The sequence below is a fragment of the Apostichopus japonicus genome, chromosome 10, assembly GCF_037975245.1.
Source record: "Apostichopus japonicus isolate 1M-3 chromosome 10, ASM3797524v1, whole genome shotgun sequence".
Taxonomy (NCBI): domain Eukaryota; kingdom Metazoa; phylum Echinodermata; class Holothuroidea; order Aspidochirotida; family Stichopodidae; genus Apostichopus; species Apostichopus japonicus.
Genome location: NC_092570.1, coordinates 19600207 through 19627387, shown reverse-complemented (window position 1 = coordinate 19627387; position 27181 = coordinate 19600207). Strand labels below are relative to the sequence as shown.

General features: G+C 36.7%; 1 protein-coding gene across 3 annotated transcripts in view; it reads right to left on the bottom strand.

Moving 5' to 3' along the window:
- Positions 1-1259: 1259 nt before the first annotated feature.
- The window catches only part of LOC139974781 (metabotropic glutamate receptor 4-like), a 45922-nt gene continuing 20000 nt past the window's right edge, over positions 1260-27181 (bottom strand). For all 3 annotated transcript variants that reach the window (XM_071982198.1, XM_071982199.1, XM_071982197.1), the window contains 13 exons: positions 26489-26817; positions 19364-19560; positions 18471-18703; positions 17331-17464; positions 14363-14558; positions 12997-13454; positions 12323-12494; positions 10818-11027; positions 10342-10478; positions 8880-9130; positions 8106-8262; positions 6519-6628; positions 1260-5529 (listed from right to left, as the gene is read on the bottom strand). In XM_071982198.1, the coding sequence (XP_071838299.1) occupies positions 5427-5529; positions 6519-6628; positions 8106-8262; positions 8880-9130; positions 10342-10478; positions 10818-11027; positions 12323-12494; positions 12997-13454; positions 14363-14558; positions 17331-17464; positions 18471-18703; positions 19364-19560; positions 26489-26817 (2687 nt within the window). In that variant the 3' untranslated portion in view covers positions 1260-5426. The remainder of the gene's footprint in view (positions 5530-6518; positions 6629-8105; positions 8263-8879; positions 9131-10341; positions 10479-10817; positions 11028-12322; positions 12495-12996; positions 13455-14362; positions 14559-17330; positions 17465-18470; positions 18704-19363; positions 19561-26488; positions 26818-27181) is intronic.

The following is a 27181-nucleotide window of genomic DNA, read 5'->3' as shown; positions in this document are numbered from 1 at the left end:
GTATCGTTTGATGCAGTAGAATCAAATATATCCAAAGCTAGGTGAAATATCATTGGTAGTATTATAGCTGCTCTCTGTTGATGGTTCGTATGACATACGTCATTACGTACACAACAAAGTCAACTCGGCGAATACGTGACGTTTTGTGTGGCCATGGCTCCGTACCAAACTTTTTTGTTTGTCGTCATCACTTCCTACAACTCGTAGAGCAAAAAAACTCTGCAAACTGCAGTCATTTTCTTTACATTTAGATCCAATTATGACAAATAATTATTATCTGGAGTATAATATATACGTAAAAATGAATTTTATATGTTATTAAACTTCATATTTTGACACCGCTTTTTTGGATTCTGTAAATTCGACATGGTGACATATGTACAGGTAAACGAAACGACGTGGAATTTTGTCCCCTCCAGAGGTGAGACCCACAGCTAGGCTCGAGAATACTCGCTCACAAAAATTGTGAAATGTTTCATTTTTGTCACGTGCCGCATTGCAATCTTTCGCGGACCGCCTATACCGAGAACCGCTGCAATAGAAGGTTCAAGGTACTTTCTCCACTGCAACGAGATGAACATGTAGTGAAAAAAAATTAGCAGTGTGAGACGATCTTATGTGAAATTTGTTCTGAGTGATATATGTGGTGTCTGTGTGAATTCCTTTCCATTATAAGTGGTGTACATGAATTGTTCTGATCTGAGTGGTGTATGTGAACTGGGTTCTGATATATGTGGCATATGTGAAACAGTTTTCTGATATAAAGCCTATGTGGTGTCCATGAATTAGGTACTGATATATGTGGTGTCTGTGTGAATTGCTTTCCCATCTATGTGGTATCTGTGAATTTCTTTGATATATGTGGTGTCCGTGAATGGTTCTGATATAGTGGTGTATGTGAAACTGTGCTCTGATATTGGCCTATGTGGTGTCCATGAATAGGGTACTGATATATGTGTCTGTGTGAACTGCCTTCCCATGTATGTGGTATCTGTGAATTGTCTTGATACATGTGGTGTGTATGTCTGAGCTATGTATGGTATATGTGAATTGATTTGTTTAGAAAGTAACTTCTGGTTGGAAGTAATGATGAGAAAGGAAGCATGGTTATGACAATTCATAATATCCAGTTTTCACATATTAGAGTTGTTGCATCTGGGGGATTATACCCATAGAGTATATCAATATTAAAACTGATACATGTATTAGGATTTACATTATGAAGCCTTCATGAAAAAATAAGAGTAAGAACAAAAACGTGAGAATAGATTCAACAAATCTATTATGAGATATCGCTATGTTTCTTTGACATCATATTTATGAAAAACCTTTTTAATGAATAAATACATCCTTTCTGTCAATTTTGTTTCCACTCATTCAAATTTTGATATGTTACAAACAAAACAGGGACAAAAAAAATGAATCAAATTTCAAATAACCACAACATTCTCATAACCAGCATAATACTTATTTGAAAAAAATTACAAATTAAAATGGTTGAAAAGTTCTTGTTTAAGGTCGGTATCATTCCTCCTCTTCAAGGAAGTATTGCACATGACAAGTTAGTTAACTATTACTGATTAAATTTAAATTTCAAACTAAAATAGGGATATTCTCAAATCTTTGACCTTAACAAATGCCAGCAATATTAACCCTGTAAATCATTTTACCAACTTTTTGTAAACTATTAGCACATGGCTTGCAACAATTGGTAATGCCTTTCTCATCAGATTTATTTGGCAGACCTGCCTCAGCTATAGCAATCTTAAAGGTACAGTGACACACTAGACACAACTTTAAAAAAAAAAAATTGGGGGGGTGGGGGGAATATTTAATTACAAGTACAAAAGGTAATATAACTGCTTTATTAGTATTTGCATTCCCGCTCATTTACCGAACTGCTACTTCAAACTATATGGCCAAGAACCAGTGGCGTAGGAAGGTACTTTTGAGTGGGGGGGGCTGAAGACTGATGGCCGGCCTGGGGGAGGGGTCTAAGGGGAGGGGGTGTCCCCCTCCCCTTTGGAATCTTTTGCATTTCCAGGTGGCCTCAGATGCAATTTGGTGCAATATAGCACACTTCAACACCCACTCCATTTTGTAAACTTAATTTTGTATTTTCACCTGGCCTTAGATGCAATTTGGTGCTCCAAATGAGATTTTTTTTCTCATTTGGAAATGAAAAAGGGGTTTTCTGACTTGCGAACCGGGGGGGCGGAATGATACTTCCGCCCTCCACAATTTTCAGCCCCCCTCCCCCGGTTCCTACGCCCTTGCCAAGAACTGACAACTTTTGGATATTCACTACTGTTGCAACAAGAATGGTAATAAGCAAACAAACTTTGTGACATGGCTAAATATCAAAACCATTTGTAGAGATACAGTAGAACACTTTTCTTCAAAATAATGTTATAATATTAATTCATTAAATTCAAGTGATTCTTTTAAGACATTGTTCAGTTATTTGACGACTTTGTTAAACATTTTAAAACAAATTTCTTATCTCTTAAATAACATGGAATGTTTTTGCTCGACCCTTGATAATGGAAAGACAATCTACACAAGTGGATCACAATAAGGCACTTCTAGTGTCACTGTGACGTCAGTGTGACATCACACAACGACATCATACATTGACAAAGTGACAGCGACATGACACAACCTTTAAACCCCCAAATTTCCCATACTGAGCACAATTTATCCTTAGCTATATGAGTGAGTTGGTCCTCACAATGACCTCAATCACATCAGAGAAAGATTGATTCTTCGGTCTTCTTCTCCTTTAAGTTGTAACAATCTAATACTTATCATTGTACTAGAACTTCACTCCGCTTGTCAACACAGGAGAGCTGGAACCATCCATTCTGCTTACAAATGACTTTGAAATTGGTTCATTTACAAACATATTGTATTCATTAATGGAAATAACAGTTATTATTTACATTCCAAACAATGGAACATAAATCAATGCGTGAAGTCTCAATTCACGATTGTATCACACGTATACGAACGAGTGAAAGAAATATATATATCAGTCATTTCTCATAAGGCACTGCATGGATTTTAATACTTAACATCTACATATTTATATATTACATATATCTATCATCACATATGTTAATAAAAATAAAGACTAAATAGACATACAGAAGGACCACTGCATATTTTTATGTTTCAACAACAAAAAATTCTTGTCACTATTTGCCATCTATAGATCATTCAAGAATTCTTAATGTCTCAATATGCAGTATATTACAAACACGACAGTACTGATCCCTAGCTTTACACTCTTTGTTGGTACAGTCTTGTAGTTTAAAACTCATGATGTACTTTTCTGCCAAAATTTTAGCCATTTTGCAGAATATGATAATTCATATTTCAGACTGTCAATTCAAAATATGAATTAGGAGCATGCCTCCTGACATTTCCTCCAACTATGCTAATTAGCTAAAATTATGGCAAAGAAGTACATCATCATGATTGTGTGATCATTTACCACACAACAGTATCAAGGGAAATAACAGCGACCATTGCAACATATCTATAACACAAAATTTTCTTATGAAAACACGACGAATTGTCTAAAATGACAATAAGATATAACCCTTGTGATACAAAGTGCACCCCAAAGGCCATTTATAGAGAAGTCATATCATGTAATTGTGAAAGAAAATAGCTTGTTAGGAATGTTTTCAGTAATTCTTGTAGCAAACTACCAAAAAACAAAAACGTTTCCATAGAATCGCAAGATAAGAGAGTATGAGAAAGGTTCAAAACAATTAAAATTAGAAAAATGGTCAAACTTTTTGAATCACTTATTGGTGGAAAAATTTCAAATGTATAGCAAAGTACAGACTTGGGAGGTTAGAATTTCATTTTTTTTATATAACTGCTGGCAACAGTTTCAAAATCTCCAATGAATTAGCTATGGTCATTGTATTGTTCAGTTTGTGTTAGTCCTGACAATAATTTACACAGTACAGCTCATTCGTGTGGACATGTATACTGAAATAAATATGTCTACATGTAGCTCGCAGAAATCAAGGGACATGTAGCTCGTCAAGAGATATAGTTTGACCTGTACATAACTATGTGTTTAACTAAGGGCTAATGTTGTGCTTCCCTAACACTCTTCAATACATATCTATAACACCTCCCCTGCCCCACCCCCAACCCACCAGAAAGCTGCCTATAGATGAAACAGAAGCAGTACTTGTTGTTAGAGATAAAGGTATGAAGTTGCTTCCTACTACCATTCTTACTATCGTTTGCTACCAACTCTAATATGGCAGTAAACCCCTTTTTTCTTTGTCCTTCTTTTCCGTCCCCCTGGTCTCTCCCTTTCATAGTTTTGTGCTAAATACTTTCATTCTATGAAAGAGGGAATTAAAGCAAGAAATGTACCACTGCACTTCAACATCCTAAAGACTTAGAAAAAACGTTTTATATAATGGTTAGATTAAACTGGTTTCTCTAGGAGCAATATTGCAAACTAAAGCTTTGTGGCAAGCAACTCTATTTCAGTTGTAATTACAAAATCTATAAACCTTGTTATGTTTCTCCTCTTTGGGAATGCAATTACTTATTCTCTTAGCATAAGTTTTAATCTCATGCTCATACATTTATAACAAAAATATATATTCCAGTTTAATACTATGATATTACTTTCCTTTCAAACCAAACCTCAAATAATTATTTCTGAAAACGGTTATTGTGTTGTGACAAATTCTGCAATAAAAACATATTTATTTTCACAAACTAATAATTTCTGTGTCTCCAAAACTTTAATTATTACATAAAATCTTTTCTGAATAAACAAACTTTGGTTCAGGATTAGGCTACAAACTTTTGGCACTTGTTTGGAAAGCATGTTACTTAAAACTCTTTTACGTCAAAAGATAAAAGATAATTTTCCAGCAATTGCTGTTGATGAAATATTTAAGGAGTATCTGTAATATGTTTTTCCAGAATTTCCACCAAGCTGCTGTTCTTACATTCTGTAGATCTCAGGGATGCAACCAAGTAGAATTCTGTACAACAATATACAACATGTGTATACGTTAGAGCATAAACTGTTGAATATTCTACAACGTTGTTACAAACATTTCAAAATGTAACACCTTTGTGATCATAGCACATGTACTCCATTTTGACAAAATGGAGGGTCCTTATCATCCTAGCCCCCTACTAAAATGGTGGTTGCATCCCTGATCTCGAGATATCCCTAAGACCCAAACAAGGAAATAATCTTCCCTATATGATTAAAAAAATACATTACAGATTAGAATAACATATGGAGTAATATTTAGACAAGCTAAAAAAATATCATAATATTACTAAGATTTCTGCTTAACTGCTTTTGATGAGGTGAGCAATCTTCAGCTAGGTTAACAGCACACATGGTTTGATGGTTCTTTGATGAACTATCAGCTGATATTCGTAGTACTATCTAATGTCTCTGGTTCCATAACTTTCTCTTTCCGTTCAGAGGTTCCATTTTCCTTCAAATCATCAAAACTGTTTGGAAATCTGCCGGTCAGGTAAATAATACAATTAAATGAATGATTAACCCATTCATCTTTTAAAAACATAATTAATATTAAAAATGTGTGAGTCTCAACAACAGAGCTCAGGACTACAGGTCTCTGGTTCCAATTCCATTCTAGCAAACAGTTTCTCTGCTCTTTTCAAAATAATAAATAGCAACAAGCTGTGAAGCTCTACGAAACAGTCTGACACACTGTGAACTTTTTGTTGGTTTTTTAAGTTTCAGCAAAGAATACTTTATCACAACCAGGGAAACAATTTTTAATTGGTTTGAGACCTCCAAATTCAGCTTTGGAGGTCGCCCTCTATATGCAAATAACTAGTTGTTTACATCAAATTCAGATTGCAGTGTAACTAAATACCCCCAAATAGGTCAAATGATATATTGGTACCATCCTCCATTACCGTAGAGATACTGAAATAAAACAGAAATAGTGGTATAGGCCTATGATCCACCTGAAAGGTCGGGGGGGAGCTTTACTGGCCCACTGCAAAGCTGGTATTCTATTCACCATTCCTACACATCTCTCCTACAAAGTACCTGTTGCTGTTCTATTTACTAAACCTACCCATCTCTCCTACAGTCTACATATTGCTTTTTCATTAACTAAACCTACACATCTCTTCTCCAGTGTACATATTGCTGTTCCATTTACCAAACCTGCACATCTCCCCTACAGTGTACATATTGCTGTTCCATTCACCAAACCTACACATCTCTATGACAGTGTAATAATGGTCTCTCTGTTTATTTGGGTACATTTCTTCGGACAACAAAATTTGCTGTTTAGTTTATTGGCAAAATGGTTAGACATGAAATATCTGTAAAAATTGTCCCTGAAAACAAATTGGTAATAATTTCACATTCTACTTTCTCAGTCACTGTCCACCTCCCCCCTCCCCTGCCCCCCTCCCACCTCCTCCCACATCCCTAAATAATACAACATTAAAATCAAAGGTTGCTAACTTACAAAACCTCTTGCATTTTCTGATAACCAGTAAGACAATTCTCGGATTCTCCATTCAGTTTTTTCCATTCACTTTCAAAAGCCTCAAACTTTTCCTGCGGTGACTGGTCACTCTGTGGAGAGAGAAAAAACCATTAAAGTACAACTTCTATTCAAGACTAGTCAATATCAAAAATAATACATACACAACATTAACAATTTAATGGTTCATACTAGATTGAGAAAGCAACCTTGAGAAAGTATCTACAAGAAAATATTGTTGACTAATGCAATTGGAAGATGCAAACATACAAGTTTCTAGGTAAATCGTCAGTTTTGAAATCCACTTGGCGATGAATTTCGTTGTCACGCGGGCAGAGAGATGGCTTGCTAAAATTGATTAAACTTTCCATCGTTCTGACCCAAGCCATGTGATACATTCTCCTAATTTACAAGCTTTTACTACTTTGACTGGTTATCCTACTCTGTGGATGAGAATGTACACATACTGAAAACATCTATACATCAAACCTAGTGATTTATGTGCCTACAATTGATTACTCCTCTAACTAATCTTATTTAACTGATTCAATACAATAGAAACAAATATATAATCAAGCACAAGTCAAGGAAATGAACTTTAAATGGTTTAAGATCTTTATGCATTGTTTAGTGGACTGATTGGTAGGAACAGCTATCATTTTCAGGTATTTTCAATAAACTATTCTTTAAAAATTAGTTTATGATACTATCAGATTGTGGCAACTATCAAGACTGCAAACTGCAGTAGCTAAACAGGACTAGTTTATCATGCCACGTTCAAGTTATATGTTGCCATGGCTACTTGGTTTGTAGGTATTTAAAAGGTCATATCAAGAGTGCATGACAGCTCATTTCTAACTATTTCTGTCCTTCTTAATGACTCGGATACTAAAGAAAAAGTGAGTTGCTTTGATCATGGAGTGTTTAACCATCATAGTTTTTTCCTCCCTTCAGATTTCACATTAACTACTTTCCTAACATTAACTACTTTCCTAACATTAACTACTTTCCATACATTAACTACTTTCCATACATTAACTACTTTCCTAACATTAACTACTTTCCTAACATTAACTACTTTCCTAACATTAACTAATTTCCTTACATTAACTACTTTCCTAACATTAACTACTTTCCTAACATTAACTACTTCCTAACATTAACTACTTTCCTAACATTAACTACTTTCCTAACATTAACTACTATCCTAACATTAACTACTTTCCTAACATTAACTACTTTCCTAACATTAACTACTTCCTAACATTAACTACTATCCTAACATTAACTACTTTCCTAACATTAACTACTTTCCTAACATTAACTACTTTCCTAACATTAACTACTATCCTAACATTAACTACTTTCCTAACATTAACTACTTTCCTAACATTAACTACTTCCTAACAGTAACTACTATCCTAACATTAACTACTTTCCTAACATTAACTACTTTCCTAACATTAACTACTTCCTAACATTAACTACTATCCTAACATTAACTACTTTCCTAACATTAACTACTTTCCTAACATTTACTACTTTCCTAACATTTACTACTTTCCTAACCTGGTCAGATGAGTTACTCCGACTCTTCTGCATTGCCACTTCTTCAATCTTAGCCTGTATTTCTTCAGGGGAGTAGCCTGCCTCTTCCAGAATTGCTATTACCGATTGTCTTTCTCTTTGGCACAAATCTCGTATTCTTTGCAGGTCCTTGCCATGCCTAAAGAAGAAGACATATTACAGAAATTTCTCGGATTTGAATGCTGATAAAATCAAACGTACATATATTTATATTGCAATTAACATTTACAGTTTAGCTGTCTGTACACTTTATCTTGATCCCCACCTACAACCCTCCTCCACCCCCCCCCCCCCCCGGCCTACCCAATACTGTTATCTATACTTTATATATTATTTTCATCTGTTGGAGGATAGAACCATGTCTACACATTTTCTTGATAACATCATCCTAACCGTAGCCTCTCCACCCTTTCATCTGCACCAGAGATGGACTATTTCTTAACAAGGACTTCTTAACATACTTCTTCAATATATACCAATATTGAAGTTCAAGCTTGCACGGGAAACCGGTTTTAGTACCGAAACTGTTTGTTTGCCGACCGAATTTCGGTACTATATTTTATTTTAAAAAAACCGAAAAAAAAAAAAAAAAAAAATTGCAAATACTGGAAAAAACAAAGGTTTTTGAGCCATATTCGTTTGTTTTTGCTAGGGACAAACCGGTTTTTAGTATTACGAAACCTTGCAAACTTACATGAATGAATACCTTTTAACACACAGACTCATCTTCACAACGACAAAGAAAAGCAAACTCACGATTCTTCTAATTCTTTGAGGTCTTCCTTCATTTGGTGCAGTTCTTGGATGGAGGCGTGCCTCTCCCTCTTAGCAGACTGCACTTCTTCCTCCAGCTGTGCGACCTCTTCCAGGAAGTGGTCCAGATCGTCGTCATCCTCCCCGAGGGTAGAAACCTCGCTGTAATTCCCAGAGTCAAAAATATTGTCGTCTTCGTCATCAGTTGCTTCCTTGTTAGCTTCGAGGCCATTACACATATTTCCATTTATTTCCTGTTGAGCGAGACAGTACAAATTACCCACACAATAAAAAGTAAAAGAGAAAAGTAAATAATTTCCAATATTGGAAGCTTCACAACAGGTACATTTAATTGCAGCAAACCAAAAGGTTACCTTACTTCCCAATTAATCAGGTTTGTCCCGCCTTGGCAACGAAAATATATTTTTTCGCCGACCAACTAATATGTATATATGAGATATTCAAAAGTATCACTGGTTTTCGATATGCAAACAAACACTGGCACAAAAACACACTATACTATATGAGAGGTGTGAGTTAAGCTTAATGGTTCATCCTTTTTGGCTAAACCATACTAATTAATAACCTTTCACTTAGGAAAATTCTAGTAAAAATGAAAAGTTTATGAAATATCTGGCTGTATTTAACTCCTGTATAAAGCTGTAAATATGCCACCATTTGGCATACATCCCATTAAGATTCAAACTTTTCCTTCAAAGGGGGAGTGGATACCCCTCCCTCCTCCCCTAGGACACGGTATTGCACTTTTCAACCAAAGAAATATGGTAACCCTAAGTGAACCCCACTGGTATTACTCTAACTGATCTCATACATGCAGGAGGATCCACAATGAGTACCAGTTCAAATCAAGCTCACAGTCTCAGTTTGAGGATCGTTCAGAACCAAAGGCAGACCTTTAACCCCCTAAACCCAACATTATGAGAGTTTGCCCCCTGTACAGTATCTGACCACTTCCTCTGCTGATGAGTCGTTGGCATCTTGCCAACTTCACCATCACGGAAGTGCCGTTATGGCAGATGACCTTGTTCTGATATTAAGGAGAGCTAGAGCAGAACCAAATCACTCACTTTTCTATTTCACAAAATCAGGAGTTACTTTGCACATTTTCAAGATAATCTGGCTAACTAGAGGCATTATTATATATGAAACCAAACTGACTTTCAGGCTGATTCTCTCCCTACTGCAGCATGCCTTCACCCTAAAGTTAGTACCTTCTCCAAATTTCCACTTTTCAAATGTTTGGTTACAAAACAATTTTTTGGGCGGGGATGGAAACTTGTACATCTTATTTTTGTGAAAGACAGGTTGGTAGATCTGTTGTCATATCCATCACTCTTTCGACCAAGGCTCCAAACTGTACATGAATGAGGATGATACTTATATGAAATATGTAAACCGAATAAAGACCTTATAAGCTACAAATCACATAAACCTGCTTACTTACCAAATGAGAATCGACGGTAGTGGGCACTGGTGACAACGACGTCTTTTTAAGCACTGCATCGAAAGTTGACTGAGGGACATTGTGTTTCGGCCTGAATAACACTACCCATATCTTATGTCCAAATAAAAAGCATAAACCTGAGAAGATTGTGACAAAATCTTTATTTAGTCATTTATAAGAGATTTTCAATTAGTTTAAAAGCAATGTTCCATTAACAAAATTTTGTTGAAACATCACAAGTCAAATTTGATTTTTACAAAAAGCAACCAAAATTAGCCTTTCCAGATAATCCATATTTTTTCATATGACAGCTGTCAGATATTGCATTCTTTTCAATTTAAAATTATGCAAAGGAAATCAGCTTTGACTAACAAAATTTCACCTTGAGGTAAAATAAGTCAATTGTGCTGTCTCATAGAATTATTGGCTGAGTTTTTTGAAATAAAGTTTATTTTTAAATAGCAGCACCAACTTACTGGAATAACCTCCAAACAGCATTATCACACCCATTCCGATGGCTGTAACTACACCATTTGTTGACAGGGCGATCACGACAATGATGAAACAGATGATGATTAAAGTGAAGATCGTAAAGAAGATACTCTTGGAGTCGTTAAACTGTCCCGGTAGTTTCCGGATGCAGAATGCTTGGTAGTTGCAGATCATGCCGAGAATTAGGTTATATCCTAGCAAGAAAAACAAATCACATGAAAAAAAGGGGAAAGAGAAGAAAATAAGGTAATTATGAATGTAATAATCAACATGTAATTTATAATATTTGACCTAGCTGTAAAGAGCAAATTAATCTAAAGCATCCTGGTGGACCTTGCATCCAAATCCACTGTGTAGATTTGCACACAATCATTGGTGAAACTTGTCACATTTGAAAGAAAAGTGAACTTGTAGCAAACAGGTGATATGTCACAGTTTCCTAGTGAGACACCAAAACATAAGAATAATATAATTCCCTCTTGTATTGACCTTGGATTTGGTAGCATTCAAATTTTAGTTAATGGTGGGGTGGAGTCGGATAACATCAATAATTGTGGTGTATCCTTGTTAATGGTACATATCCTATTTGAAGTAGAAAATGGTGCTCTCCAGCCATGCACAAATTAATAGAGGGCGCTGTCATATTGGTCCTATCTAGTTCCGCAAAACATGACAAAAAGTGCAGTCTACGATGTAGACAATGGGGCTCTCGAGTCAGATTACACAAGAAAACATCAATGAGAGTAAGAGGTCACAGCTGATCCCAACCCCATTGGTGCTGTGTTGTCAATACAAAATTTAACGCTGAGGTCAGGGTCTGATCCTCCCTGGATCCTAGTCTATCGCTGGGTTCAAATCATGGGGCCTGGTCCAGGTATACGATACAAATCGGACCTCGAACCCAGGCTTCAACACCATACTCAAGGTCTAATGTAAATGGGGCCAGGATCAACTATAGATATTATTTACAGATCTAGAGATGTGTCGCAAACATAAACCGACTATCAAAATGATCAAATACGAAGGAAGGAAATGATAGCACCATCAATGCTACCATTTCTCTCCACTTGCTAAATTTCTAAATGCAAGTGGACCGATCCCAACCTAACCTGGGCTGTGTTTATAGACCCAGCCTCCCTTCTCCCACTCCCTGCTGAGAAACAACTGTACATACCAATATTATAACAACAAGGAAAAATGTACACTTGTGATGGATATTAAAAGAAGATGATATGACCAACAGGAACATCCACCATTGTCCTTCACCCCCATCCCTCTTCTTCATCCCCCCTCCCACCCATCCCTCTCCTCCAACTCTTACTTCAAATGATATGAAATGTAAAGATGACATGAAACATTGTTGCCAAATGGGTAAATCATATCCATTTTCATTCCCCTGTCTTTATATTATTTGCATACCCCCCCCATGCAAACATACACAAGACCCCCACAAACACCTTGAGAATACACAGAAAGACAAGAGACCTACCAATGGTGACAACGAGGGAAAACCATATCCCATTCACACTCCCGACTTGGCATTCTTTGAAAACTGTATTCCCGGAATAATTGTAGTGTGCTTGTGTCGGGTATAACATCAAGTTAATGAGTCCTAGAGAAATCTGTGCCAGGACTAACGAAATTAGGAAAAGGATCTGGTACTAAAAATGAGAAAACAGATATAAAGAAGGAGAGAAATGAGAGTTCTATAATGAATCATTTCTTTTTATTAATATTTGATAAATAAACACTTCTGAAATTTGTCACAGAACACAGCACTGGAAGTAAGTTTTTACCGTTTTTATCTCTTTTTGGACTTTTTTACAAATTGGAAGACAATTGTAGATAGGAAACCATGGATATCTTCTGTATGAAAAAGCCACCTTACTTTGCCAGTCAGGGAATCAAAAGTAAATCTCTCTTATTTTGTGAAAGGCAGGTTGGTAGGGCTGAGAGAGCCAATCATATTGTTCTCAATATATTATTCTTTGCCATCATTACTTGAAACAAAACTTGATCAGCTGAATTATTATGGGATGCTATTATTGATTCAATTTTTGCCAATTTTGCCAAAGAAAAGCAAAGGTTGAAATTAGCGGAGTTAATTATCGATAAATATATCCAAGTTGGTAGGAAGAGAATTGAAAGTCCAGACATATCTACCTTGATCTGTAAAAGCATCGACGGTCTCCCGTCTGACAACTTTCTGTTGAAAATGCGCGAGATGCGGTTGGTCTTCATCAGGAGAGCTCCCATCAAGACGGAGAATCCAACGCCGACCAGGAAGTAACGAGTCTGGCAGACGGCGTCGGTCGCCTCGGAGACGAACAAGGGCGCCACGATGAAGATGATGACTATCCCCACCAGACAGGTCAGACTCAGCTCCATACTCGTGGCTTTCACCACCGGCGTGTCTTGATAAATGATGTAGATGCAAAAACAAAACGCTGAGCTGAGAATGCCGACCAACGAGAATGCTAAGACCAGGGCGTTACTCGGCTGCGACCATCCAAGGACCATAACCTCCTTTGGAATGCATTCCGTCTTGTCGCTGTTCACAAATTCACTCTGGCTACAAGGTGTGCATTGAACAGAATTGGTCAGTTTACTAATTTCGTGATCTGAAGAAAAAGATGAATAAGGAAAAAAAGGAAATGATAAATGGGAAAGATTTCATTTTCAATGTTTCCAAATAGCCTTCCAAACATCCAGCTTGTACAGCTTTTAGTAGAGACCTAGCAATTCAGCTAGTAACTACACAGATATTTAAACTTGTAATAAATTTTCCTAAACTTGAGGCGGGCTGTTAAATCTCAACACTCATCTTTTGGCTCGACCAGACATGATGTGCTGGTTTACTCTGTGACTAATATGTTTCAAAGTGGTTACGATGACTTAACAGTCATTTCACATTACTACCATATATCAACCCTAGATTTCAAAGCATTCATATTCCCTCAATGTTTACAAGATAGAGAAAACCGTATTCAGTTATGATTAAAATATTGCTGGTTAGAGATAGGACTAAATGTACATATAGACTGATTTACAACTACGCACTACATATTCATGTCATGTTCTTACCACTGAAAGGTATACACTTCCCTCAGCAGGTTACAGGTGGCTGAGATAATGACCTTGTTGGCAGTACTGTGAGCACCAATTATCCACATGCTCTCTAGGAAATATCCATAGGAAATGGACATATTTGTGAAGGATATATGCAAGAGGGAGTGCATTTCTTGTCAATAGAAATTCACTTTCAATCAGATATATCCTTACAATTAAGCCAAACTGTGATAATATTCCTTTGTTGAATATTTATGCAAATGTCTTACATATTCAAATAACTACACATTATACATCACCTTTGCTTAACTACAGCATAAATGATGTAAGGGTATACACTATGAAGAGAGCATTTCCACGAACAAAAACCCTGCACTTTCTTGGCATACATCATTTATAAACGTGGATATTCGCAAGCCAATGATGTGCATAATCAGGTGTACACACTGACGTATCTTACCACTGCAGAGTACACACTTCCAACAGCAGGTTACAGGTGGTTGAGTAACCACGTGATAACCCGGTTGGCAATCCTCCGAACATCGCGATACAGGTGCGGTTTCCCCACGGGGCCATACCACCGGTTTTGTCACGTTCAGCCCACAATCATGCTTCCAGAACCCGACCTCTTGGAACAATACCTTCCCACTGACATTCTGGCAAATAGGAAAGAACAAAGCTTTGATCGATACTTTACATTCACTGAATAAAGAATCAAGTTATCCGTTATCTATAGGCTACAGCAGTAATGCTGCAGAATCTTGGTTAATTTTTAAGACTTTGCCCTAGAGTCTGCAACATTCACTGACATCAATCAATAAAAGACAATTATTAGATCAATTGATATTATTATAATTAAAATTAATATAAGAATTTATTATAAAAGGATATCGAAACTGGTTATAAAAAACCTAAGATTTACACAACAACACTGCAGCATTATAAGATTCATGCAAACTTTATGTTAAGGAACAGAAATTCCTTGCCTAATAATTTTCCAGTGATCAAATGATTTGACCAAAGGGGTCTGCTTGACCTTCATGACTGTCATGACCTTCAGGTCTTCATGACCATCATGGCTTTCTTGTGCCAACTGTTCTAATTCCACATCATATATTATTAATTGAAGCCCAGATACATCAGCTTCAATTATTGGATTTACTATGCACTTCCTCCAACATGCATGCACTACAATTTGCACTTTCGTTACCCACACGTACTTGTCCCAATCAATGCCTCATTGTGTGTACCTGGTTACGCGGGCAAATCTTCCTGAACGCAGTGCTAATAGATTGGTTATTGGGCAATGAATATATTTAAATCTTTGAAGTTAACGTTCTCAAGTGCTTGCTATCCAGCCTGTGTTGTATACCTGTGACTAACTAGCGCGGTGTGCAATACTGTGGCACTATTATTAAGTTAATGCGTGATACAGGTTAAATTCCACATTAGTTCAAAGCCATCTCGAAACTTTGAGGAAAAAGAAACTAGTTAACTACAAATGTGACCCAAGTTGATCACCTCATTTGTTCATCTTCATTAAGAAACAAATGTACAGGCTGACTGTGAGTGTGGTTTAGAGTAAACTGTTTGTCACAAGAACTTAAAAGCAAATCCATAGTGCGCCATACCAATAGACTTCAGCGACAGTACTTACAGTGATTCTAAATGCAGTGTTTCTGTTTACTGTGGAATGTCACTTTACAAAGACAACCTGAAAAATCAGCTGCTAAAAATTGGGCATAAAGAAGGTTACAAAGACAACAAAAACCGTTTTGGCTTAAAAATATTGCAAAAACAGTAACTTTATTCTTGCCTCCTACATTTATGACAAGTATTGACAGAGAGGTCTTGTCGGAAGAAAATAAAACTGCACAGCGCCATCTAGTATGACAACATCTCAGTACATAGCAAGTATGAATTGAGGCCTTAAAGTAATATCAGTCCTGTTGTCATGGAGACAAAAATTAATTCCTGAAAGTAAAATGATTTGGTCACAGAATCTCACTTTAATCAGGAAGTTTGGACATATTGTTTGGTACAGTCCAATTTGAATTCCAACACTTACAATCTGACAGCAATTGAAACAAACAAACTAGTATATGTGTGTTTGTGGAGAAAGAAATTGTGGATACAGAAAACACACTCAGTGTCTTGTTTACTATATTATGGTTATAATAATAATAATCAGCAGTTATTTTAACCATGCTTAAGCGACCACAAATGTGGGAGAAACCCGCAAGGGCTTATGGATTACTAACATGTCGGGTGGCTTCCAGTTCAACATTTTAACTCAAATTTGGAATCTTTATCATTTAGAAAGTCATTTCAGATGGGAAAACCATAGATTGCTCTTGAATGATAAAACCCTCTTGACTATGACCGAGCTCGAACCCGGAACCTCCCGATTGCTAAGCCTCATTGCTTCAAATGCCACTGCCTTTATCCACTCAGCCACAGCACCGATTAGAGTCGTTTTAAGAATGTTTAGGGGACAAACCTTTAAAAATACTGACAGCTGGCCATTATCAATGAGTGAGATTAAATGTTGAAAGACACACACAACAATGACAAGGGTGACCCAACTGTAGGAAATCAAGGCCATTTGCAAAATAAAGTAATAAGATATCCTGACTCTGTCCCAATTACTGAGAAGTCGGGAACATGTCGGAAGCAGAAGGTAATAAGGGTCATCAAGTCATTAATAACAGGAAAAATGGTCTTCCTCTAACTGCCATCTGGAATAATGCAAACTTGTCCACTACTGTCAGTAAAGACCAAAATGAGCAAATGACAGAATGAGAAACTTGATATATAGGGAAACAATGCCAAAGGGTTCCCTCCTACCCAGCCCCACCCACAAGATCATTTTCACAATGTGGAGAAAGTGGTCTTTCCCCTCTCCAAAACCCTGTCCCAAAAAATTATTTGTCTCTCCTTCCATCCCTAATCCGATCCCCCCCCCCCCGCCCTTTTAAATCGTTAGCTTTGCCCCAAATTGATTCCTCTTATCATACACATTAAATTTAAACTTCCTAAAAAATAAAAACCTGTTGACTGGTCATCATCTTTTCACTTGCATTAAAGATCAAATCCTTCAGAGCCCAACTTTAATTATTACATATGATCACAGTCTGGGCAAATTTTAATTAGTCACTCTGGTGAACAATGACGACAGTGATGAGAGCAACAATACTTAATTATACAATTATCAAGTACCGAGCAATTAATTATTCAATGCTACACCAACAGACTACTAAGCTGCATTGTAAACGACTAAACTACTGATAGTATCAGCAATATAATAATAATAATACAGTCGGCATCTATGCCCGCACCAAAAGGCTTTTATCTAGCTGCAAATTCTAAGTGTTACAGCAGCTATTCCCCTGACTCGTCACGTACGACAGCAGTATTGTGGTTCTTACCTGCAGATTGAACAGAGAATATTGTGTGTATGGGTCTCCATTGCCATCGAATAGAAACGGGTCGTTGGTAAAACCACTGAATGAGACGTTCTGAACATATTCCAGGTAATCTGATATATCAGCACATTCTTCTCCTGAAAGACAAAACCAACAATAACAAGAAAAGACGAAAAGTGGTTAGTACAGAAGCATATCAACACGGTCAACCCGTAGGCAATACAAACCCCTTCCCCGATCCCATCCCTCATAAAGGAAGGATACAGGCTGAGAAAGTATACTAAAACATAAAATCCCCTATGGCATTAATCATTTATCATTCATGCCTTCTTACCTTATTCCACCAACCTGTCCTACACCCTAGCTTCTCCTTGCCCAAAATGCAATGGGGAAAAAACAAGCCTTTTAAGGGGTATGCATAGGTGGTACAGACTAAAGGTATACAAGAACCATAAATTCACTCGGAGGTACATTCCATATATGCATAGGTTTCTTAAAAGACTGTTCTAAATGGCTTTTATTATTAGATGTATCAAATCAGACATTCATTGTTTTGGTACTACTGCTGCATCAAAGGACCGTTAATTATGGTGTTAAAAGTGCTTCTGGAATACTAACTGCTGGAAACACAGGTTAACAGTATCACATGGAAGATAATATGAATTTAAGAGAGGGCTGTGTCTAACATAAGGAGTGGGATATTGGATGGTAAAATTTAGCCAGAATAAGGGCCAGCAGCAGAATAAACGCTCCAAGTACACTAAATACGGAATGCTATGTAGGACCAGACAATGCTAAATGGGTCAAGGGTATGACTAATAATGTCTAATATCACAAAACTTACCATGCTTGGATATTTACAAGCACAAAATGATTTGAAAATTAAAATGATTTCATGAGTCTACAATATAGTATTATTAAAAGGTTCTGAAAGAAGATGGTCCTCTTAAAGAGATGAGTGACCAGCAGCCTTCATGATACTATAAGCATGCTATAATTCCAATCTTCTAGAATTAAAAATTAATTCCTGCGTAATCACTATCCCAGCCTATGTAAGCCCTTATTATTGGTTTGGCTATAAAATCAAGAAGAAATTCAATATAAAAAAGAAACCATCTGTAAATCTTTTGTCTTTTTTCTTACCGGTACAATTTCCTATCATATCATTTAGTCCGTGCGCCAGCGCATAGACGGCATCGATTATCAATGAGGTGACTGGTCCTTCATTAGGTGAATCCAATAGATCCAGGAATGGTTCGCTATTAGAGCAGGAATAATTTCCTGCTTCTCCCATGATGCATTCTGGGTAGGCATCCAGCGATTCTTTGTACCAAGGATTATTCGTGTATGTCAAGGGATCTATCTCTTGCAAGTATCTGCACCAATGAAAGCAAGCCAAAGAAAAAGTGACTGAAACATGAATAGAACAAAGTGCTAGTATGTGTCCATCCTTCACAATCTTCTTTTACTGCGTTAAAAGTTGCAAACTTCCATTAACACTAAAACTACTTTAATAATAAATGAAATTTAAGAAACAAATAGATCTATTTAATTTGACACATATGTGTTAACAATTCAAAGACAACAGGCCTTAGAATTTGAGCTATATACTGGTTCAATGCCCTTGGAGTTTGCTGTTTGCCAGTAGAACAAAAAGGCCGGGCACTGCCAATTATCTGTCAGTAGACATTGAGAACTTAGACACAGGGTAGACCTGTCAGTCAGAGGATCGGCATGATCTCCTTACCTGTTTTAAGCCCCATATTTATCCTGGCCATATTATCTGCAATTATACTTGGACTGCTCTGAGAAGCTGTTACAGTAAACCATGATATGCATTGTGATTCAGAACAATGCATGTGAGAACTAGATTTCAGCCAGTAGTTTTATCAGCATTGACATATTTTTTTTAGTGGTTAAACTTGTGAAAATCTAGGCCAGGGTAGTCTTTCATTATACAGACTGGTTTTGATTTTGAATAATTTTTGTATTTTCATTTTCATGTAAATTCCTCTTTCTCTTTCCAATTGACTAACGTTTTGAAGCCTTGGTCCACAGTAGCTCTGGGTGATACTCCCAGCATGCCGATCACCACGTCGGTGTATTCCTGGATGGTCGACAAGGAGTCGCTCCACGAATCTGTAGCTATCCACGTACGATCCTTCAGGCCAGCTCTCTTAGCTGCTTGTAACACCCTCAGTATTACACTTTTCGAGGTGAATGTGAAAATAACCTAAAAAAGAGGAGAGAGAATCTTGCTCAAAAAGAAACCAATGATATAGGTATTCCAAGAAATTACTCATTTAGCTGATGAAAATTTTGAAAGATAAAACAGTTCTGGTGACTACATTACTTGTGGTAAGTTCCATTAAGATTACCATGCTTGATTTAATCATGATGTAAGCTTTTAAAACTTCTCCATATTTGTAATGACTCCTTAATAGCAAGAGTATACAACAACAACAAAATAATAAATTTAAAAAATTTAAAAAATTTAAAAAAATATGTAAAAAAATTAAAAATGGTAAGTGCTCCCTCCCTGTTAGGATGGATTAAAACCTGTTATCATTTAATATCTACAGTATAAAATTTATTAATATCAAAATGAATAACAATATTTATATCTGAAATTACTTTCATTTCCTAAGCTGCCAGTTGCGTATGTTAGTAACACTCCTTGCATATAGCAAAGACTGTCTCTAATATTGGATTGGCCTTTCAATGGGAAATAAAAAAATGCTAGAGGCAGAATATAGTACACAATATTTTTTTATGACGCTACCGAATAAGTGCAATGGCAGCAATCATATTTAAGATCCGGCCATGTCTAAAGGGTCATATTTAAGTTCACGGGTGGTGTTTAGTTTTAAAGGTACAGTGTAGTGCATCATATCAAAGGTGAGGGTAATCTAGTGTGTCATATTTAGGGTCCAGTCTGAGTGGATCATTTTTAAGGTTCAATCTAGTGTACTTTAAATTAAGGTCCAGTCTGATATTTTATATTTAGGGTCCAGTATAGTGTGCTATATTAAGTGGGTCAATGGTAATTATAAAGCATTCAACCTTGTTGCTATTTATGTTCAGCTAAATGGGTGAGGTGAGCTACTAGCTACGATTAAAGGTAGTCAGTATAGGTCTCAAATTATAGCATGCTATAATGGCTAGAAGTTTTCCAAAAGTATTTTACTCGAGGTCTTTACTCTCCAAATTGTTCTCAGACATTTTTAAGGAACACACAACATGACTGAATGTCCCAGTGAGGAAAATTTTCTTCAAAGGTTATAATAAAAACAGTTTAAGAATTTTGACCACAGGTGACCATATTTGAATATCTAGCATATTTGGGGCCAATACAGCATACCTTTATGCCTCTAGAGGGAAATAAAAGTTATTTAACAGTTTACAACCACTTAGAGCTCTGTGCACAGTAAGAAAAGCATGGAGCATATACAATAGTTGTGAAGAGGCTTGAAAAAAAAATAAGGAGAACTAGCGGTTACCTCAAAAAATTCAAGAACTATTACATTTGTTCAAAGATTCTATGGTCCAATGAACATTTCACTTTTAAAGTCTGTTCACTTTCTCCCTGTTTGTCAACATAATTGGATTTTATCCAGCCTTCAAAAAAAGGTTGAATCTTCCCACTTAAGGAAATGTCCTCCAGTTTTTTTATAATCTCAAACAATAACCTAACAACCATAAATCTCCCCAGGCTTCGGCTTTAATGTAGCTTAAACGGAATGTGCATTGATCTGGATTAATGTGACAGTGCTCTCTCTCACTATGGAGGATTAAAGAGGATTCCTAAAAGAGGGAAATATTTTACATTCCATTTGGGATCTAATTTGAAAGAAAAAGTCAAAGAATATTTCAAAGTGAATGATCAGTTGATTACAGCTGAGTCAAAATTAGAAATCCTTTGAGGAAAGTGAACTCGTTCTTTATATCTCGGATATACATACTAAAGCATTCAGTTTTGTACTAGAAAGCAAACATTCAAGAAAAATGACTGTACTAGTGTTGAGTTTTTAATTTAAAAAAAATGGAAACAGTCAATCATCGTGTATGAAGATGAAAAAAAAGCAGACCGTAAGTGTTAAAGATGGCCATCAGACATAGATACAGCACAGTTACTGAAAGTATCCCAAAACCAACTAAATAATGATAACATCATTTTAAACAACCAGCTATGTTATATAAACAAACAAAATATAGAACTGCATGGAAAATTAAGAGTAAATATAGAGGAAAAATATCTGAGCATTTGAATTCCTTGATTCTGAATGTATTTCATTAATATTCCTTGATAAATCACTGTCCACATATTGATGCTTTTCTATCCTCCCTTCCCCCACCCTCCTCCCCCCTCTATCCTATCCCCACCCAGCCAAACTGTCCCTTAAACCTGCAGCCTACATTTTGACAACACATATTCCATATCGAGTTTTACTTTAAATCCTTCTCTAACTCTATGTCAAAGGTTCAACGTTCCTCACATTGTTGTACGTGCAGAAGATCATGTGTATTTAACTAGAACTTACTAATGATGTTGATCACTTTTACTTTCATATCAAACAGAGCTGTTAAGTTGTCTAAATACAATATACATCATGTTTTCATTTCCATATGTAACACACATTTCCTGCTTTACCTACATTTCACATGCAGACACATACAAATACTGGGAGGTTTTGTATCTTTTATATCTTACAAATTCAAGATGATGGTTAGCGTGCTTCTCCGTGTGAACGGCGTTAAACGTTCTTCCAAGAAGCAGATTTCTCTAACCTCTCTTGATACCTTACCAATTCCTTCCATCCTAGATGTTACAATATCTCATGACATATATGTATCTAAGGCCAACCCTCAGACAGTTAATCTCAATTAAAGTTGGCTGTGATTATGGGTCAGATTGATTATAAATGCAGACATTGGAATGTGTACATTAATACATCTTGAAGCAACTGTCTATATAATCATTAACCTTACTATCTGAAATGATCTGAATCCATTAAACACAAGCTGACATTTAGCAGACACTATCTGGGCAAGCTGAGTGTGAAGCAATTTTCAGCGGTGAGGATTAAAACTACTTTAAGCCGAGAGAGCAATATTTGCTATCGATGTGATTAATGATTTCTCTTTTAGTTCGGGAGTTCTCTTTGATGAAATTCTTGATGCTACATCTCGTTACTTGATACTGACAGTCGGCCATTAATAAAGTAAAGCTTGTAAGCTTGACTCTATGAAGTTTCATTTCAAATTATGAGGTCAAAGTCACAATTATTTGTTAAGTGTTTCAAATTGGCATTTTGTAAGTGATACATATTTTTTTATTATTATTGTCATCTTTAATGAGGGTAGTCCTGCTCAGTGCAGAAGCACTGCTTTCCAGAGGAGCCCTCAATGCAAAATACATATACAATATTATGCAGTAGAAAAACGGTAAACATTCGAAAGCACAAAAAGGACGGCAAAAAGATAGACAACAAATATCAGACAACTAAACAAAATATATAAGTTTTCATATTGCGTTTAAAAATATTAACATTTGGCAAGCATTTCAAATTCGGGGGAAGTCTGTTCCACGACCTGCGTCCCAGAAAATTTAAAGGACCTCTTACCAGATCTAACAGGAGCAAGTAAAACATTATTAAAGCAGCTAGATCTAGTTCTGTGCCAATGGCTATCTCTCAGTAGAATAGTATTATCAGTAAGGTAATCTGGAGCCAAGCCGTGGACACATCTATACATTAGAATATTCCTGAAATAAAATGCACGTTGAAGGACATTTAGCCACTTCAATTCAGCAAAACTAAAATACTGATAAGGAAAATTGTCTGGATGACAAAATGATGAAAGGGGTCATATAGGGCACAGTGTTAAAAGGTTACCAGTTCATAGATGGACACAGTAGAACAAGAGTGCTGAGGTTGTGAGGAGACAAGTAAGTGAGGAGCAAAGAAAACTCATGTTATAATTAATGTTATGATTTGATCAGTTACAATCTCACATGCCTATAATTAAAGGGAAGGCTTAAATTTTGGATGCATGCAAATTTAGAACACAACTACACTGCTAAATCTTACAGATCTGCACTGTGGGAGCTGGAATATAACAGATAAAAGTTATCTATCTAGAAGACAGTGTCACCAATGGACAGGGGTCACCCCGGCCGCACTGCAGGACGGTTAATCAAGAGATAGATTATTAGGACTAAATTATGTAACATGGTCAAATATGTGGTCAAAATTTGTCCCCGCTTTTCCCAAAAATTAATGTAACGATCAATGAGGCTCTCCAGCCACTCCTTAAATTAGCAAAGGACGCTGTCGTATCGGACGGTAGAACGTGGTGCTGAGGTTGTGAGGAGACAGGTAAGGGAGGAGCGAAGTAAAACTATCTAATTCCACAAAACTTTATATTGTTGCAGCCCCAGGACTGCAGATGATAATTGTACTGTGAATTTAATACTCTTTGCTATATAGACAATTGTGTTTGTTATTAAGTCAGAATAATTGTTTAATGGATCTTAACTTGTGCGTCCAATAGCAATTTCTTTCATTCCACCAAACTGCACAGGTGGGGCCATGAACCAGCCTAATCTTTCCAGCATATCTGCATGCATATAGGCTAGTTTGCATACTTGTGGGCGCATTCACGAGATTGTTTACTTTGATTCAGAGATCTGTGAACGGCATAGATCACGGACATTAGGAATGATAGGAAAATGCCCTCAGTAGAAACAAACATTGTGAATGATATTAAGACAATGCCCTCTGTAGAAACAAACATTAGGAATGACAGGATAATGCCCTCCATAGAAACGAACATTTAAGACAATGCCCTCTGTAGAAACAAACATTAGGAATGACAGGAAACTGCCCTCTGTAGAAACAAACATTAGGAATGACAGGAAACTGCCCTCTGTAGAAACGAACATTAGGAATGATATGACAATGCCCTCTGTAGAAACAAACATTAGGAATGATAGGACAAAGCCCTCTGTAGAAACAAACATTAGGAATGATATGACAATGCCCTCTGTAGAAACAAACATTAGGAATGATAGGACAATGCCCTCTGTAGAAACAAACATTAGGAATGATATGACAATGCCCTCTGTAGAAACAAACATTAGGAATGATATGACAATGCCCTTCGTAGAAACAAACATTAGGAATGATAGGACAAAGCCCTCTGTAGAAACAAACATTAGGAATGATAGGACAATGCCCTCTGTAGAAACGAACATTAGGAATGATATGACAATGCCCTTCGTAGAAACAAACATTAGGAATGATAGGACAATGCCCTCTGTAGAAAAGAATATTAGGAATGATATGACAATGCCCTCTGTAGAAACAAACATTAGGAATGATAGGACAATGCCCTCTGTAGAAAGGAACATTAGGAATGATAGGACAATGCCCTCTGTAGAAAGGAACATTAGGAATGATAGGACAATGCCCTCTGTAGAAACGAACATTAGGAATGATATGACAATGCCCTCTGTAGAAAGGAACATTAGGAATGATAGGACAATGCCCTCTGTAGAAAGGAACATTAGGAATTATAGGACAATGCCCTCTGTAGAAACGAACATTAGGAATGATATGACAATGCCCTCTGTAGAAAGGAACATTAGGAATGATATGACAATGCCCTCTGTAAAAATGTTGCAAAGCCCCCAACATTTCTAACTTAATATTTGTGTGAGGTTGCACATCACTTCAAAGTGTAATACATATTTGATCGTATTGTCGCCACATATGGAACATATACAGTCAAAATTAAAATATACATCTAGACAAAGTAAACATCACACTTTAAATTATTCAGCAGTGCAGCAGGGGCTGTGATCTAAATTGCATGACAGGAAGCATTATTACCGTCATCGTTGGGGTAATTCTACAAACCTGCTGACCATGTGAGTAAACTATTGACTCATTTACAGTAGGTATTACTGATTTCACTACTTCCTGTTAAACTGTACCAACCTTACATTGAAATTAACTTTGCCTACAGTTTCTGCTACCCTAGGGTCAGTTGACTGTTGATTACTCAGCTGTATAACTCAAGGTAGAGCTGACAGTTGACAATACACTTAACATAACTCAATCCTTCAAAGGGTCCAATATAAATTGTCATTTCCCTTTTCAATAAAACTGTCAATGATGTGTGCTATTACATGTGTTAGTAAAACGAAGAAGTACATAGACAGCTATTGAAATGCACAAAGGTTTGAAAAGGGGCGACAATTACATTTTATGAGCAATGGTGATACCTGAATAGTAGGTATATGAACAGAGCAACACATGTCGACCGCTTGAGCTGTCTTTATCATGGTGCAAAATCAACTCATTCAGGTACAATTAGATTGGATTGGATTGCCACTTTCTCAATGACATGTCATTAACTTAATAGAACCAACAAACGCTGTCATCTTTCAGTTTAATTCAGAAGTCTTTCTGATTAAAAACAAATTAGTAAATATTGAAAATCAAATCCCAAATTTGAATTACAAATATGCTTATTAAGCATCCTTTATGCTTTTGTACTAAGTTTGCAAAATTTCTGCCAGATTGATGAACGTTACAGAATATGTTATGGCTTTGACACTGCCAAACGTTCACCTATGATCCTCTGACAGTGGTGTCGCCAAGAAGGGGTAGGGGGTTGGGAGTGACTTACCCACAATAAATGATTGATATCTCCCACCCAAACAAAAGTTGCCATGACCAGAAAAAAAAAGATCCCTAGGCAAGAAGATACACAAAAACTATTTGACTTCTAAGTGACTGTAATTTACTTAAGATTGCCTCCAAAATTCTACTGATTTGAGGCTGATAATAATTCTGGGAATGATGAGAACCACACAACTTTAGCGGGTTTCAAAACCTTGATCCCCACCAGGGCACCATGACAGGCCTCTGGAGCCCACAATTTTCCATCCCAGCCCTTGCACTGTTGCCTCCACAGCCACTTTGCATCTGTGCCCACCCCAAATTTTGCAATGCCATTTCCCCCCCCCCCTCCCTTTTCCAACTTCTAAATGTCTGGTGATGTCACTGTTCTTGAAGCTGCATCCAACCATGACTCTTTGTTTAATGGGTTTCCACCATCTTCACATATCATCTCACCTCTGCTAACAGTCTTACCTCTATTTTCTCATCTGCTTTTATATCTTCCACAACTGTAGTCAATTCCATGTCATCTTCTAAGTCATCTGACACTCGGTGCATCAGGACCACACAGATGCTTTCCTGCATGAAGAGATCGATAAGGGCCTGCTGTCCCGGAGACCCGTATTGGTCATCGCTGTAGATCAAGGCTACGTAGTTCCATTGATACGTCTTGGCAATGTCGACCATGACCCTGGCCTGGTAAGTGTCGGGGCCCACTGTGCGCAGGAAATAAGGGTATTCCTGTTTATTGCTGAAGATAGGACTAGACGCAGAATAGCTCACTTGAGGTACCTCAAAAAGAGCTGAAATTAGAAGATTTATTCAAATTAGAGGATGACTCATTATTAGTCACGTATAAATACACCAGGAATAAAATATATATAGCATAGCATAGCAGACATACTATCAACCTGTATATATTTAAATATATACTGAATTATGTCTGGGCATGTTCATATACATGTGTACACCATATGCAGGCTAAATTTATACACCTAGCTTATATCTCTAAATGTGTTTGACTATCTACAATACCAGCAAGAATACCAAACAGTTCTCCTTTGTTTCTACATATTTCTTTCTTCTGTCAATTAATAATTCATTAATAATGTAAGACAAGAAGCAAAGAAATTTCCAGCTGCTCTTTTCCCATTTTCTAAAATATTC